This window comes from Eretmochelys imbricata, chromosome 6 (assembly GCF_965152235.1).
Source record: "Eretmochelys imbricata isolate rEreImb1 chromosome 6, rEreImb1.hap1, whole genome shotgun sequence".
Lineage (NCBI taxonomy): Eukaryota > Metazoa > Chordata > Testudines > Cheloniidae > Eretmochelys > Eretmochelys imbricata.
Genome location: NC_135577.1, coordinates 85,484,361 through 85,501,949, shown reverse-complemented (window position 1 = coordinate 85,501,949; position 17,589 = coordinate 85,484,361). Strand labels below are relative to the sequence as shown.

Sequence of the window (17,589 nt, the reverse complement as noted above, 5' to 3'; positions counted from 1 at the left end):
TGCTTCCTTTGCCTTGCACCAGCTCACTTGTGCAAATGAAGGGCTCCCGCAGCTCAGTGTTTCTAGCTATGCCAACGGTACCAGACTCCTGACTCTTCTGTTTGCGTAACCTCCTTAGGTTACAAAAGCAGAAGACCTAGGAGTCTGGTGCAGGGATTGCTTGACTCTTCAGCCGGGGCACCCTTTCCTTTTACTTGTGCCCCTAAAGGGCTAGGAAGGATGGTCTTGTGCTTAAGGCTAAGGAACCAGGAGATCTGGAATCAACTCCTGTCTCTGCCACAGACTTCCTGTGCGATCTTGGGCAAGTCACTTAGGGTGGGAGTCACAAAAGCACTTAGGTGCCTAAGTCTGGGTTTAGCTGTTGAAGTCCCAGTTTTAGGCTCCACTAGGATCCACAAAACTCCTGCTGAACACTGTCGGTGCCTAAACTCACTGGGTGCCTAAATTTTCAGGGTAAAAGCTAGCTGGGTGTGTAAATTGCTGCCTTGGCATGTGCACTGCTGCCTCGCTGTCGGCATCTGGACACCTCTCTCTTGCTTAAGTCCCAGAACGATCCACAAAGCAAGGAAGACAGGTGTTTGACCATGGGGCTCAATCCAATAGGCATACTCAGAGGTTGCCTACAGATCAAGTCACATCTGAAACCTACTGGATGAGGAGGAGGTGGTGCCCACCTTATCACTTTTAGCCCAGTGGTTAGTGCACTCAACTGGGATGTGGGAAACCCAGGTTCTATTCCTCCTGCTAGGAAGAGAAAGGATTTGAACAGTAGTCTTCCGCCTCCCAGGAGAGTGCTCTAACTACTGAGTTACAGGATAGTCTGTATCTCTGTCTCTCCTGTTGAAGCTGTTCTGCCGTGTATAAAAAATTAAAGAGTAATTTGAGCAATAGGACTTGCCCCTGGGTCTCCCACCTCGCAGGTGGGTCCCTAACCACCAGCTATAGAGTCATTCTCATTCTTTCTCTCTGTGGCCCAATGGAACAGCTCTGTGCTTCAGTTACTCATCTGTAAAATGGGCAAAATATTTTGTTACAAGGGTGTTGCCAAGATAAATTCATTAATGTCTGCCTGGCGCTCAGATAGTGTGATGATGGCTTCCATACTTAGACAGAATCTAGACACTAACTTTAAATAATTACAGAAATATGTGATTTGAGCTATGTAATGATAGCGGCTTAGAAGTAATTACGAGGGAGTAAAATTGCAAAACAAAACTGTTTAAGTGTTAAAACCAGACATAGCTTTAATTTTTTTCAATACAAAACAAATCTGTTTTCTTTATATGCTCTCTTTTACCAGTCACTTAATTTGATCCCCATTTCCCCTTATCTCTCATTCCTTCTGACTGCTGCGTCACCACCATTTCCAGCCAAAAGGGCATGCTTGTGTCACTCTCTCAAGCAGATGACCACGTCAGCCTATGGTTTGGACAAGCAGGTTACTGTGCAAACAGTTATGCAGTCCACCATCTTTGCAATGCTTATAAACCAAAATGTACTACACTGCCGTCAGATTGCCAAGGCTGGCTTGGTTTAAGGATTAGCTAAACATCAGACATTCTATCATGCTCATTTAGAATCAATCCTACTTCTTAGTGATGATAATAAACTTGTACAAAAAAGAGATTCATTTGTATATTTTAGCATTTTACTTCAGTCACAGAATGCAAAACCTAACATTGGAATCAGTTTGATTTTTTTTTTTTTTTGTGATTGAAGATATTAAGCACTACAAGAGCATTGAAATTTCGATCTGATTAGGATCAAAATTTCTCAGGATCAAAACACTTCTTTTTTTCCCCCTACAGTTTTACTAATTGTGTGCTACTTGACACTGTGGAGTTATTCCACAGCATGATGGCAAACTATGTGAAGTGTATTTTACTGTTAGGAATGATCAACTCATTCTATTTGTTTTTCATGTGTTTGAGGTTATTAAGAGAACCAAAAATTATAACTAATGTGCGTGAGTTAAAAGGGTTAGTTCAATTGCAGCTGGTAGGCTAAATCACAAAACAATATTTTGTATGCCAGTAGGACTTTCTTACTGAAGAAGCACAAATAAATCATGAATATATAACTGATTTTAAAGCAGATTGGGGGACAAGTTCCTTTGAAAAACAGAGGAGTGGTGAACAAGGTAAATGTGGAGTGGTCTATTTTCAGAAAACCTGGATTATTCCAACTACTAGAAACCAGATAAAAGTAGATCAGAGAGAATCCTACCAAACGTATTCATCAGAGACCTTTGCTTTATGGGAAATGAACTGCCCTTGCTCACTGTTTCTGAGGAATTCTATTTCTTATAGCTGTAAATCAAATCATGAAGAAATAGGATGACGTTTTGCCAAGCAAAATCTGAGGATGACAAGTATCTTTTTTGTCAGTGTCAGGTTTCTGAATTTAGACCTCAATTAGGATTCCAAAATGAAAAGGCACTTATTATATACCAATATATGCAATGCTTGTGACAGTGTTCTTACAAGCCATATATTCATTTTCAAATTCCAGTACATTGTCCTACATTTGTCCAAGAGTACAATTCATGGCTTCCTTCAGAGGTCTTGACTTTTCTATATCCTGTCTGATTCCCAGCCAGAAAGTACTTGATGTAACTGTTCAGTGAACATCATTAATTTTTTTCAATTAATTGGGGACATATGCCTCAGCAGTATGTGTCATCCATTCATTCTTAGCAACAAAGAGACTTCTTGAATCAGAAAGGGGCAGTAGCAAGCATCAGTGCAATAAGAGTGGCAAGTGAAGAAAAGCTTCTTCACAGGGTAAAGTGTTACACACTATAGAGCAGTGGGTGTCAAATTACCTTTGTCCCACTCTGTTCTCATTGTTTCAAAGCATACTGTATACTGGAGACAGTATAAAAACTAGACTCAAGAGTAATTGTATTCATTTGGGCCCCCAGCTCTAAGGTCACAGCGGGTCTCCTGGTATTGGAGCAGGTGTAATTCCACTGAGCAGGGGCCTAGGAGTCTGGGGGAAGGAGGCGGGGCGGGGGGGGGGGGGGGAAGGAGGAATGTGCAGGAACTGAATTGAGCTCCCTTCACATGACATGCAGCTCACCTCTGTGGTGGCTCTCTGCAGGCGCAGGTGTTGTCAGAGGATCCACATCAATGATGATCCTCCCTGTTCTTTTCACAAGACTCAGAGGTGAATTAGGACAACGGGGGCACTCCTGAAGCCTCTGGGCTTTAGTAGCAGATACAAGGCAGCCCCAGAGACCAGAAGTGGAAGATTCCTCTTATCCCCCTCCATGCATCTTCTTACTGCACACTAAAGCTGAGAGCTGGTGGCTGGATTTGAGCTTCACTGGACCTGTAACTCTACAGTGGCTGGTAAGTTTTAAGTCTAAAAGCGTTTTTAATGTATGTAATGAGGAACAGCATATTTCTTACAGATAACACAACCCCTTCTCTGAGCCCCGGAACTGAAAGTATGTCATCTGTGAACCATCTATCATGAATCTGTCTTAACCATACAGGCCCAGTTTTTCAAAGCAGCACTAAAATTGCATGAACGTGTATTATTTAATTTGTTCATTATTATGTGTACAAAAATCTGAGAGTTGTGCATCTAAATTAGCTTGTTAGATTCCTACCTACCCAATTTGTGCATGCAAAAGTAGTTTGTCTGCACAAAGCTACATTTCTGCATGGAGATAAACTTTCAGGAATAATTTTTCAGGCTGCACTGAGATTCTTTTGACTATTTAGCCCATAAACATTGTGTTTTATTAAAATATATAATAGTAATGATAACAGGTATGTATCCTGTATGTTGAGCAGTATGTTACAGATAAGTAACAATACAATTGGTTTTGAATGCAAATCTAGAAAGATTCCACATTTTCTGGAGACGGTAGGCTTATTGTTTATGTTATACATTTAGGGCTCTGTACCACAGGCAGCTGTTGTGAAAACTAACAGATATTTTAAAAAAGGAAGTACCTGAGGACAACAGGGATTTTTATGAGTTTTATCGAAAGTTCAGTGATCCATTAACTCCCCTGTTGTTGAGTGCCCTTAACCACTCGTATGAGGAAAGGCTACTGCCTGGAACTCTGAATAATGCTTCTATAATCTTATTAAGGAAAGCCAGCATAGAGCCAGTAGAATGTGGTAGCTAGAGGCCTGTGTCACTTATAAATTACGTCTGAAAATTATTAGCGAAAATGCTGGAGACTCAGTTGCATTATCCCAGCTAATACACCCTGATCGGGTGAGGTTTACGAATAGGAGTTTGCCAGCAAAAAAATACAAAGAAAATATTAAATGTGATATAACGAGTAATATCAATTAGTGATCCAGTGGCAGTTTTTGCAATAGATACAGAAAAAGTATGTGACAAAATCATATGGGATTTTTTCCACACAGTTAAGTACTATGAGATGGATACTCACTCATTAGTTTAATTGTTACACAAAGCACTGGGGTATCTGTGAAAAAACCATCATCAGAAAGTTCAATGGAACAAAACAGGGATAATAGCTCCATATCTCATTTTTAAAGAAGAGACTGAGCCACTGATTCAACACTTGTGGAATCACTGGTATGTAGTGTCCTGTGGAAGTAAAAGCAGGCATATGCGTAGATAGCGTGTTAGTATTCTTTTATTAGAGGAAATCCAGCAGTCTGTTTTGAACTCTAACAATGTGTGCACTATACCACCTTCCAGCAGTGCTCATGAAGTTCTCAGAATACAGTCTGATACAAAATCATAGAAATTTAGGACTGCAAAGGGCCTTAATAGGTCATTTAGTTCAGTCCCCTGCACTGAGGCAGGACTAAAAATTATCTAGACCATCCCTGACAGATATTTGTCTGACATGTTCTTAAAAACCTCCAATGATGGAGATTCCACAACCTTCCTAGGAAGTTTGTTCCAGTGGCTAACTACCTTCATAGTTAGGAAGCTTTTCCTAATGTCTAACCTAAATCTCCTTTGCTGCAATTTAAGCCCATTGCTTCTTGTCCTGTCCTCAGTGGATAAGAAGAACAATTTATCATTCTCCTCTTTATAACAACTTTTTACCGACTTTAAGACTTGTATTATGTCCCCCTGAGTCTTCTCTTCTCCAACTAAACAAACCCAATTTTTTCAATCGTTTCTTCGAGGTCATGTTTTCTAAACCTTTAATCATTTTTCTCGCTCTCCTTTGGACTTTTTGTCCAGATCTTTCCAAACTGTGGTGACCTGAACTGGACACAGTACTCTAGTTGAGACCTTACGAGTGCTAAGTACAGTGGAAAAACTACTTCTCATGACTTACTTACAACTCTCCTGCTAATACATCCCGGAAGGATGTCCGCTTTTTTTTTGCAACAGTATTAGATTGTTGATTCATATTTAGTTTGTGATCCACTGCAACCTCCAGATCCTTTCTGCAGAACTCCTTCCTAGGCAGTCATTTCTCATTTTGTATTTGTGCAGTTGATTATTCCTTCCTAATTGGAGTACTTTGCATTTGTTCTTATTGAATTGCATGTTATTTATTTCAGATCATTTCTCCAATTTCTCAAGATCATTTTGAATTCTAATCCTGTCCTCCAAAGCGCTAGCAACCCCTTCCAGCTTGGTATCATCTGCAAACTTTATACGTGTACTCTCTGTGCAGTTATCAACATCATTTATGAAGATATTCAATAGAAGCAGACCCAGGACAGATTCCTGAGGGACACCACTCGATATGCCCTTCCAGCTTGAGTGTGAACCATTGATAACTACTCTCTGAATACAGGTTTCAGCCAGTTGTGCACCCACCTTATAATAGTTTATCTAGGTTATATTTCCCTAGCTTGCTAATGAGAAGGTAATGTGAGACAGTATCAAAAGGCTTACTACAGTCAACATATATCACATTTACTGCTTCCCCCTATCCATGAGGCTTGTTACCCTATCAAAGAATGATATTAGGTTGGTTTGATGTGATTTGTTCTCAACAAATCCATGCTGTTACTTATCATCTTATAGGTGCTTATAAACTGATTGTTTGATTATTTGCTCCATTATCTTTCTTGGTACTGAAGTTAAGCTAATGTCTATAATTCCTGGGTATTCCTTATTCCCCTTTTTATAGATAGGTACTGTATTTTCCCTTTTCCAGAGATTCCTATGGAATCTCTCCTATCCTCCACAAGTTCTCAAAGGTAATCAATAATGACTCAGAGATCTCTTCAGCCAGTTCCTTAAATATTCTAGGATGTATTTAGTCAGGCCCTGATGACATGAAGACATCTAACTTGTCAAAGTAAGTCTGACCTTGTTCTTTCCCTATTTTAGCCTCAGTTGCTACTCCATTTACATTGATATTTGCTATGTTAGTTGTCTGATCACTGCTAACCTTTCTGGTGAAAACTGAAACAAAAAAGGCATTTAACATTTCTGTCATTGGTGTGTTTTCTGTTATTATCTTTCCTCCTCATTGAGTAATGGGCCTAACATGTCCTTGGTCTTCCTTTTGCTTCTCATGTACTTGTAAAATGTTTTCTGGTAACCCTTTATGTCCCTAGCTAGTTTAATCTCATTTTGTGCTTTGGCCTTTCTATTTTTCTCCCTACATGCGTGTGTTGGATTTTTCATATTAAATGTTTGTAATTTGACCTAGTTTCTACTTTTATATGCCTCTTTTTAGAGTTTCAAGTTGTTGAAGATCTCCTGGTTAAGCCAGGGTGGTCGCTTACCCTACTTCCTATCTTTCCTATGCAGTGGGATAGTTTGCTCTTGTGACCTTAATAATGTCTCTTTAAAAAAACTGCCAACTCTCCTTAAATCTTTTTCCCTTAGACTTGCTTCCTATAGGCTCTTACCTACCAATTCACTGAGTTTGCCAAGCTCTGCCTTCTTGAAGTCCATTGTCTTTATTCTGCTGTTTTCTCTCCTACCATTCCTTAGAATCATGAACTCTATCATTTCATGATCACTTTCACCCAAGCTGCCTTCTACCTTAAATGTACACATTATTACTTTCCTTCCCCAGTTCTTTACAAATGCACCAAATATTAATAAATATAAACCTCCCCCACGAAGTCAATGGGATTTTTGCTATTTACTTCAATGGAGGCAGGATTTCACCCCTATATTTTTGTTCTGCTAGGGCTTCATCAAATGGTCACTGAAGTCAAAAGGAGTTTTTTCCTTTGACGGCAACTGGCTTTGCATAAGGGCAAAACAGATCTCATATGAAAGACTGTTGCTGTTATAGACCTGAAGACCTTCTGCACTGTTCTTCTTCCGTTCACATTCAAGAGGCTGCTTTTGCCTTCTTTTATTTGAAATAGTGCTAAAGCTTTTCAAAAGTTACTAATGGTCCACTATGAAATCATTTTACCATCAATAATCTTCCTGAATATTTTGTGGGTTTTGTGCAACATTTTTCCCTTAAACAACTTGCTCATTTTCTTCTCTGGTGTCTCTGCATAACCTGGAATTGAAGGCAGGATGTACCAATCTTCCTAGTTCTGCCTTTTCTATTTTATTGTCAGTGCACATCCAGAATCCGCCCAACAGTAGTTTTACTTGCACTTTATTTATGTTTACTATTGTAGAATCTGCAGTTGAACTCTGAGTTTCTGCATGTACTAACCCTTTTCCACTCTTCTCTTTTGTAAGTCTACCAAGAATTTCCTGTAATTTCTGAAGCTCTTTTTCAGGTACTCACTTTTTTTTAGTTTGCAACCCCTCGAAATCTTGATTTTGTTTTATCATAGGGTTTGCTAGCTTCTTCACTTTGGTTTCTAGTTTCCTCTCATTTTCAGTATCAGAGTGTCATCTTTTCTGCATTGTTATCTCAAACAAAAATACCTCTTTTTGTTTTGCACTTTGGATTTTGAGGGACTGAGGTTCTAGTAGGCTATGCTTCAATCACGCTCATCTTAATGTGAGCCTCTGTCATCTTCTTCCATGGCCATTGCCTGGCAAATCTGGAGTTCTTGTATCTTGACTACATCTTTTTTAACCATAGCAGGTAGATTGCCCCTTTCCTAACTTGAATTTGGATTCTGCCACCTAAGATAGACAATTTGCCACAGAGTGTTTTTTCTTGGCACATCTACATTCTTTCCAACTAGTCGAAAAGTTGATATCTTTCTGAGTGAGGGTATGAGCCATTTCAGCTTCTGCAAGGGTACTGAAACACAGTCTTACTTCTTGAGATATGGCCTGCTGGGCAGTGATGAGCTGCCAAAATCTTAACAACCAGTTCCCTATAAAAAGTTCTGATTTAAGAGATGTGCCGAGAGGTGGAGGGGGTGGGGGTGTAGTGGCAGGGAAGAAATTGCACAAAGACAAAAGGGTCTCATTGCAGAGGGTGCAGTGGAAGGGAGGGAGTGGCACAAGGGAGAAGTGGGCAGGAGGGGGTTGTTGCAAGGGGCTGGCAGGCAGGGGTGTGTATGTGCTCGGGGTTGCTGCAGGGGGGTGAAGGTGGCAGGGAGGGGTTTGCACAAGGGAGGAGTGGGCAGGAGGGAGATGGCAGGTGGCGGGGAGGGGTTGTCCCGAGGTTGATGCAGGGGTGAAGGTGACCGTAGCTGGCTGCGGTGGGGGGAGGGGGGGAGGATTGCCGGGTGGAGGTTGCCGGCAGGATAGGGTGGCTTGTTGGGACAGAGGGTGCACAGGGGAGAAGGTAGCTGGTCGGTGGGTGTTGGAGGGGGTGGCACTGGCTGGGGGAGGGGTGCCTGGGTTGCTCCCACATACACCATTCCCCAGGCCAGGGAGTGGACCTGCCCACCTGCCGGCGCTCTGCGGGCCCGTGTGGCTCCCCGCAGCCCAGCTAGGTACCTTGCGCAGAGAAGAAGACGCAGCTGCTATCACTAGACCTCCTCCTTCCCCGCTTTGCCGCCAGCTGCTCCCCCGGCGGGAGGGACTGGCTGCGCCGCAGGCAGCCCGCCAAGAGGCGGGGAGCAGCAGCAGCAGCAGCCTTGTGCTCTGCTGTTTAAACAAAATTTGGGGGGCACCGCTTTTTGACGCCCCCAACCACTTGGCGCCCTAGGCGGCTGCCTAGTCCACCTAGTGGGTGCACTGACCCTGCCCGACAGACCCCCCGGAACTCCCATGACTACCCAACCCCCCCCTTTCCCTGTCCCCTGACCGCCCCCCCAGAACCTCCGCTCCCTCCAACCGCTCCCTGCCCCTTATCCAACCCCTCCTCCCAGCCCCGGCCTGGCCCCCTTATCATGCTGCTCAGGGCAGCATGTATGGCTGCCACGCGGCCTGCTGGAGCTCCCAGCCTCACCCCCTTACCAAGCCGCTCAAAGCGGCAGGAGCTGCCCAGGAGTGGTTCAGAGCGCTGGCAGTGCGGCACGCTGATGCTCTGCGAGAGGGGGGACGGTGGGGGAGGGGCCGGGGGAGCTTCCCTGGCCGGGAGCTCAGGGAGCAATTAACAATTTTTAACAACTGGTTCTAAAACTGGTTCAAAATTTAACAACCGGTTCGCGCAAACCAGTGCGAACTGGCTCCAGCTCACCACTGCTGCTGGCATTACAGGTTTGCTTGGTGCATTGTTTTCCATGATAAGAAGGCCTGTGACTCTGTCACTTTAGTAACTCATTCCACATCTAGAAGACTTTCCAAATTAAGAGCTAAGAGCTGATGGCCCATGCTTGCTTACTGAACAATGTTGCATCATTTGCATCTAAGTCAGCAAATTTACATCAGAATGCTAGGTGGGGAATCTGGTATAAGATTGGTCAGTGGCTCGTATTATTATTACTACTTTTACTAAGGCAGCACTTAAAGCCCTAAGCATGGTCAGAGCTCCATTGTGCTGGATGCTGACAAGAAACATAGTACATAAGAACAGCCATACTGGGTCAGACCAATACTTCTGCTACTATTCTGTCTTCTGACAGCGGCCAGTGCCAGATGCTTTAGAAAGAATGATCAGAATAGAACAATTTTGAGTGATCCATCTCCTGTCATCCAGTCCCAGCTTCTGGTAGTTTGGAGTTTTAGGGACAGCAAGAGCACAGGATTACGTCCCTGCCCATCTTGACTAATAGCCTGATGAACCTATCCTTCATGAACTTATCTAATTCTTTTTTGAACCGAGTTATACTTTTGGCCTTCACACCATCCACTGGGAACAAGTTCCACAGGATGACTGTGCATTTGTGTGAAGAAGTTCTTTCTTTTGTTTGTTTAAAATATGCTGCCTATTAATTTCATCAGATGACCCCTAGTTCTTACATTATGTGAAGGGTTATATAATACTTCCCTAATCATTGTCTGCATGCCATTCATGATTTTAGAGACCGTTATCATATTTGTCCCCTCCCGCATTACACATCTCTTTTCTAATCTGAATAGTCCCAGTCTTTTTAATTTCTCCTCTTATGGAAGAAGTTGTTCCATGCCCCTAGTCATTTTTGTTGCTCTTCTCTGCACCTTTCCCAATTCTAATATCTCTTTTTTGAGATGGGGTGAGCAGAACTACACATAGTATTCATGCTGTGGTTATATTATGGGTTTATACAGTGGCATTATGACATTTTCTTTTATTATCTATTTCCTAATGGTTCCTAACTTTCTGTTAGCTTTTTCGACTGTCACTTCACATTGAGCAATGTTTTCAGAGAACTATCTGCAATGACTCCAAGATCTCTTTCTTGAGTGGTAACAGCTAATTTAGACCCCATCATTTTGTAGGTAGAGTGGGGATTATTTTTTCCAGTAGTCACTACTTTGCACTCATCAGTGCTAATTTTGCCATTTTGCTGCCCAGTCACCCAGTTTAGTGAGATACCTTTGAAACTCTTCACAGTCAACTTTCAACTTAACTATCTCAAGTAAAAGACAACCCAGCTGAAGACCTTGCAATCCTAATAGACAAGACATACAAAGGGTCAGAGAGACACAGAGAGGTAAAGTAACTTGTCTGAAGTTACTTACACACGCAGGTCAGTGATGGAGCTGAGAACACAGGGTTTTCTGAGTCCCAGTCTATCCACTGCATCACACTACTTCTCACACATTCTTATTGGTTCTTGTCTCACTTGCCTGAAGACTAATGTTTCATATTCCATATTCTATTTCAGAGAAGTAGGCCAGTCAGTCAGAACACTATGGTCTTTTTCAAACAGGATCTTCATCTCTGCCAGGTGTTTACTTAAGTCAGTGAGTCTTAAACATCTTTTAGCTCCTCACCCAGACAGTGCAATAAAAGTTTGACTTGTTATTTTTTAAATTCAAATTTCAAGTGCACCCAACAGATTTCTGAATTTGTGTGTCCATTTCTGAGCAACTGCCCTATCCTCAGAGATATTCAGTGTTGGGAATTTAAGGGATGCAAATGCCAGACTGCTTTTGTTTGTTTTTTGGGTTTTTTCCTTTAGATGTGCCTTTAATGTTCTTTCTGAATTTTATCTCACATTGCTATTTTCCCTTTTTCAATCATATATATTTTAGTTCCTCCAGATTTTATAGGCTATTTCCTTTTAAGAGCTTCTAAAAGCTTGAGTCTGAGCTGTTGTCAATACCAAAGATGGCTGCTGCACATTTTCTGTTAGCTACTTTTGCCTTTCACAAAGATGGCCACTGTGCTCCCAGCTTTGCAATTGCAGGCAACAAGCAAGCAGCTTTTGCTTCAGTTTTATGTGTAGGAAAACTAGTTTTCTCACTAAAAGAAAAGGAGTACTTGTGGCACCTTAGAGACTAACCAATTTATTTGAGCATAAGCTTTCGTGAGTCCCCTGTTTGCATATTGAACTGAGCTAGTTTGTTCTCTTGGGTGTAGTGCTCTTAGACCAGAGATTTGCTTTGCCTCTTAGTAGAGAATTTCTACTTTATTTTTTTTTTCTCATCTCATACTCTGTGTCTTCACTGCCAGTTGGGGTGTCTTGTGGAAATAAATCCCAGGACACAGAGTGCTCCAGTGCAGCCATCATCTGGTTTAGGTTATAATTAAAAGGCTGGTGTTCAAATGGAAAGAATTTGGTCTCAAATATTTAGGGGTCAAGTTGCATCCATATCTGGATACAGATATGTGCACACACACATATTTGGGGCAGGGACTTTCTCTTGCTATGTGTTTGTACAACTCCTAGTCTCCTAATCCTGATTGGGTACAGATAGGTATTTGGATATTACAGGAATGGGAGCCACAAAAGTAGAGAGAGGATAATGTACTGTATGGTTAAATCCATGGTAGCTTCATGGCTCAGCTCTGTTCTGTGCAACTTTCTTAGCTACCAAATACGTTAGTTTTTGATCACCATGTCAACAGTGAGAAATTAAAAAAAAAGCAAGGGATGAGTTCATTTTCTATATTAGGGACAGAGTTACGCATCTCATAGACGTTAAGGAGGGACCATCATGATCATCTAGTCTGACCTCCTGCACACCACAGGTCACAGAATCTCACCTACCCACTCCTGCAATAAGCCTGTAACCTCTGGCTGAGTTACTGAAATCCTCAGATATTGATTTAAAAAGACTTCAAGTTACAGAGAACCCACCATTTACTCTAGTTCAAGCCAGCAAATGACCCAGGCCCCACGCAGCAAAGGAAGGCACCTCCCACCCCAAGGTCTCTGCCAATTTGACCTGGGGGAAAATTTGCTCATGATCCCAAATATGGCAATCAGTTGGACAGTGAACATGTGGGTGAAATCCACCAGCCAGACACCCAGGAAGGAATTCTGTGTAGTAACTCAGAGTCGTCCCCAGCTGGTGTCCCATCTTCAGCCATTAGAAATATTTGTTAAGAGAAATCATGGATAGGCCATATGCCATTATAGGCAACCTTATCATACCATCCCCTCCAAAAACTTATCAAACTCAGTCTTGAAACAAGTTAGGTTTTTTGCCTCCACTAATCCCATTGAAAGAACTTCACTTCTCTTATGGTTAGAAACCTTTGTCTAATTTCATTGGAGCAATGCCTCTGTGAAGTAAAATAATGGCAGCACATGGAACTGGGCAGCTGTTGGAGACCACCATCATACAAATCTAAGTAATTCCACATTCCCACATACATTGAGAATCTTGAATATTTAAGGAAATGACTTGAAAATATACAGTAAGAAAAGTTACTTTTGAACCATCCTCCACTATATTAAAACAAAAAGGCAGATGCAATATGAAGATCCACAATCATGAATTATAAATAATAGTTCAAAAGCAACCAGGTATTGTGCCAGATTATTTTGACAAAAACTGAGGTACTTACAGTCTAAATGACTATGCCTGATCCCTTCCACATCTTCAGCATGAATGAAGTGGTAACATCTCTTCCCTACAATATCTACAGGGGTCAGATCCATGTAATCACTAATCCTACAAAGAAAAAATACAGCCTGTAATTTAAGAAGGAAAAAATACAGGAACTGTCAAATGACAGAAATAGAATATACAGAAAGATTGTTCATTACTGTAGTATAACCACAAAGTCACTGCTATTTATTTGAGTGGAAAGTATAAACAGCACACATTCTTTAAAATAAAACTGTTTTTAATAGAGAAACCTGCTGAAATCAGTTAGTCCATTGAAATAAATGGAAAGTTAAGCTTCAGATCACTTCCCACCCATAGAATAAACACGGAGACAATATAATTCCATGAAATTACAACGCATCAGCAATAATTCAAAATCCTCATTAAAAGACCAAGGTTACATAATAAAATAAAAACACGTTATGTTTATACCAAATGATTAGAGACACCTTTCATTTCAACAGATTCATCTTCCATTGGGTATATTCATGAAAAAAGCTCTTCAACCACTTCTTGGCACAAAGTCCAAACTGACATTTCAAGGGATATAATTTAAATACTGAGACATACAGATGCCTGCGGGTGTTATCTTTTTTAGTCTTATTCATTTGGGAACTCAGCTTTCACTCCTGGCTCTTTCAACTGGGACTTTGTGGTTTATTCCACACAGAAACTTTTAAACCCTTTCAGCAGAGTGAGTGTGTGTGTGTGAGTGTGTGTACAGAAAAATATAACAAAGACTGGAAAACACGTTGTGTGAACTAGCCTGGTTTACACAAACATTTGAAAACCTGTGTTATTTTTAAAAGTAGAAACAAATTTTGGGGGTTTGAAATATAGTGTTCCCCCACTAAATGTCTGTTTTGTATAACTAGAACATCTCGCTTTTAGGGTTAGAAGGCACGGTGTTGTAGGTGGCTGATATAGAGGCTTTAGTAATAGTAATGTATACTATACAGATCCCTCAAAATGTGAACCGACTCATCTCCAAATTATATGGCTGAGATTACCAATGACAATACTAATTTTAAAGTCCGGTGAATCCTTGCAGTAAAGCCAGGGACTGTAAGAACTGAGGTGTAATAAAAACGTCAGCAAGTTAGTAAATTACCCATCAATTTCCCACTATCCAGAACAATCTGTTTTACCAGAGGGATAGTCCCTTGACAATCTGTTCCCACTACCCTCTCCCCACACAGTGGGTGGCTGGAGCATGCTTGCTGGGGGTGGAGGGCTGCACAAGCTCCCCTCTATCTGGAATGCCCTGGCCCATTGTATTATACCAGGCATTCTTATTGGTCATCTCCAACCGCCCACAGATTTGCTGGCTGCCCCCTTTACACCTAGGAACCGAAAGACTGGGAACATTCTGCCATTCCTGCCCCTATTGCCTGCAAGCTTTTTCCACATTTAAACTAAAGCGCAGTTCAGTGTGATGGGTGCAACTGCACAGTATGTAGCTATTACTTGCTTTTCACATCAGTGTAAACTATGCTATTTATTTGCCCTTAGCAAATACCAGTTGTATTTTCTTCTGTCTCTATGAGCAGAAAGTAAATTACAAAGATTCAGTTTCAGGGAGATTGTCAATGTCTCCCAATCTAGTCAGTATATAGAATGGCACAAGATGCTTGGTGGCACAAGATGCTTGGTGCCAGTCCTACCCGGAAGCGGAGCATGTGTTGACTTAGGACCTGATTCAGCAATCCATCGCTGTTCAGGGGAGCATTTTATCATGTGTCTAATGTTAGGAATGTGCTTAAGGCCCATAAGCATGTGCCTAAGTGGTTTGCTGAACAGGAATGGATTTAAAGTACACGTTTAAAAAATTTCCTGAATTGGGACCTTATGGTCTGAATGACAAGGCCTGGGAAGCCAATGGCAATTTTATTCTTGCAACTGTGCAAGAGACAATGGGGTCACTCAAATCCTGATCCAGCTCCACTGAAATCAATGGGAGTCTTTCTATAAATGTTAATGGAGGATGGATTAGAGCTCTGGTCTGTATTTAATTTGGATCAAAGAAGGTAGGGTTTTTGGTCAGGAAAGCATCCACAGCTCTTCCTTGCAATAGGGACCACTTGCCTTTGTACTGATTTTGAATCTAGTTCTGTCTATAATAAGGTTGTGGCACACGTGTCATTTCCTCTAGAATTGTCACAGTATCTTTGAATGGCATAACTGTGATCAAGACTGGAGACTTCCCTGCTGACTTGTAGTTCAGTAACTGAATAAAACAGTTCAGCAATTTCTGCTATAATTCATAGATATTTAGGTCAGAAGAGACCATTATGATCATCTAGTTTGACCTCCTGCACAACGCAGGCCACAGAATTTCACCCACCACTCCTGTGAAAAACCTCTCACCTATGTCTGAGCTACTGAAGTCCTCAAATTGTGGTTTAAAGACTTCAAGGAGCAGAGAATCCTCCAGCAAGTGACCCGTGCCCCATGCTACAGAGGAAAGCGAAAAACCTCCAGGGCCTCTTCCAATCTGCCCTGGAGGAAAATTCCTTCCCGACCTCAAATATGGCGATCAGCTAAACCCTGAGCATATAGGCAAGATTCACCAGCCAGATACTACAGAAAATTCTTTCCTGGGTAACTCAGATCCCACCCCATCTAATATCCCATCACAGGCCATTGGGCCTATTTACCATGAATATTTAATTACCAAAACCATGTTATTCCATCATACCATCTCCTTCATAAACTTATCGAGTTTAATCTTAAAGCCAGATAGATCTTTTGCCCCCACTAACAATAGGTTAGTTAGGTTTGTAAATATAGTTCTAACTGCAACAAGAGATCCATTTACCACAATATACAACTCTAGGGAATAGGAGCTGACCAAAATCTATATTTAGGTTGCCTATCTATTCCCATTATTAAAAAAAAATTCTAAATACTTTCTGAAGAATTCTAATGCCTCCGTGTTTTGGAGTACAAACTTGCTGTCTCAATGAAAATATGTTCAGTTTTGGCTCAGTAATAAGATGTAGAAAATCACCATTTGCATTATGACAGGTTTCAGAGTAACAGCCGTGTTAGTCTGTATTCGCAAAAAGAAAAGGAGTACTTGTGGCACCTTAGAGACTAACCAATTTATTTGAGCAAAAGCTTAAGTGAGCTGTAGCTCACGAAAGCTTATGCTCAAATAAATTGGTTAGTCTCTAAGGTGCCACAAGTACTCCTTTTCCATTTGCATTATGTTTACTAGAGCTTGCTAGACCCTTTGTGCTAAAAAATTCAAAAATTCAGTTTGCACTATAGAAGTTGTTTGGTGTATAGAGACTGAAATAGGGGACTGCAAGAAGAGAACAGATGATTTAGTGGTTAAGGCGGTTGAATGCCACCCTGGAGAACTGGAGCCTATCCCTGACCACAGAGTTCCTATCTGATGCTTGGCAAGTGAACTAGAACTAAAACTTTCACAACTGGCCACTAATTGTGTGTTCCTCATTTTCTTGGAGACTAACTTGAGACATCTGGGGCCTGATTTTCAAAAGAGCAGAACACTCACAACTGCAGCTGAAGTCAATGGGAGCTGTGGATACTCAACACCTATAAAAAACCAGGCCCAAGATGTCTCAAGTTGGGTGCTCAGTAAATGTAGCACCCCAAGTTAGCAGTGTTTTGCCCTTATTCTCTCTTTGCCTCACTTTCCCCAGAATAACATTCTCCTATCTCATAAGGAGTTGTGAAAATAAATTAACTGATGTTTGTGAGACACTTGGATACAACAGGGATGAGCACCATAGAAAAAAAACGTGACAAAATTAATAATTCAGTATTCAGTGCAGGGTTTAGATAGTGTGCAGTAAATAAGACATGGATCAACATATTGAATAAGGAGAATAAAAATATATTTAACAGCTGCTTCATTCATGGAGTAACATCCATCCTGTACAATAAATGGAGAAAAAAAAGAGTATATGACTATGTAATTAAAGATTGTATCATAATGCATCTGTTCAAGGGGGAAGAATTAAGGTTGTTTGGCATTTTCTAACCTGAGTCCTTAACTATTGCAACCTTAGTGACTTTCTTTTAACTAAGGTGTTTTTGTACGTATCAGGATATTATTACTGAAAGGTCCAAGTAAGTCTTTTAATAACTCCCTAGTCACTCTCTGCACTTGTTTCTTTACTTGGCCTTGACCTTTCAAATGGTCTGAGTGTCAGAAAATATTGTATTATAAGTACAATAAGTCAAATAAAGCAAGTGAACTGTGGAACCTGATCCACAACCCATGAGTTCAACAACAACAAGAGGAAAAAGCTATTTAGTCCAGATGTAAGAAGGAAACAGGGTTTGTATTTTTAACTAAAAAGAAAAAAATCAATTCACAAGATAAGAGTGATGTTT

The 17,589-nt window shown here is 41.2% G+C and overlaps 1 protein-coding gene across 1 annotated transcript in view; it reads right to left on the bottom strand.

Moving 5' to 3' along the window:
* NPAS3 (neuronal PAS domain protein 3) overlaps positions 1-17,589 on the bottom strand; it is an 846,484-nt gene that overhangs the window by 18,947 nt on the left and 809,948 nt on the right. Inside the window, exon 10 of the mRNA XM_077820328.1 lies at positions 13,178-13,284. Coding sequence (XP_077676454.1) covers positions 13,178-13,284 — 107 coding nt within the window. The remainder of the gene's footprint in view (positions 1-13,177; positions 13,285-17,589) is intronic.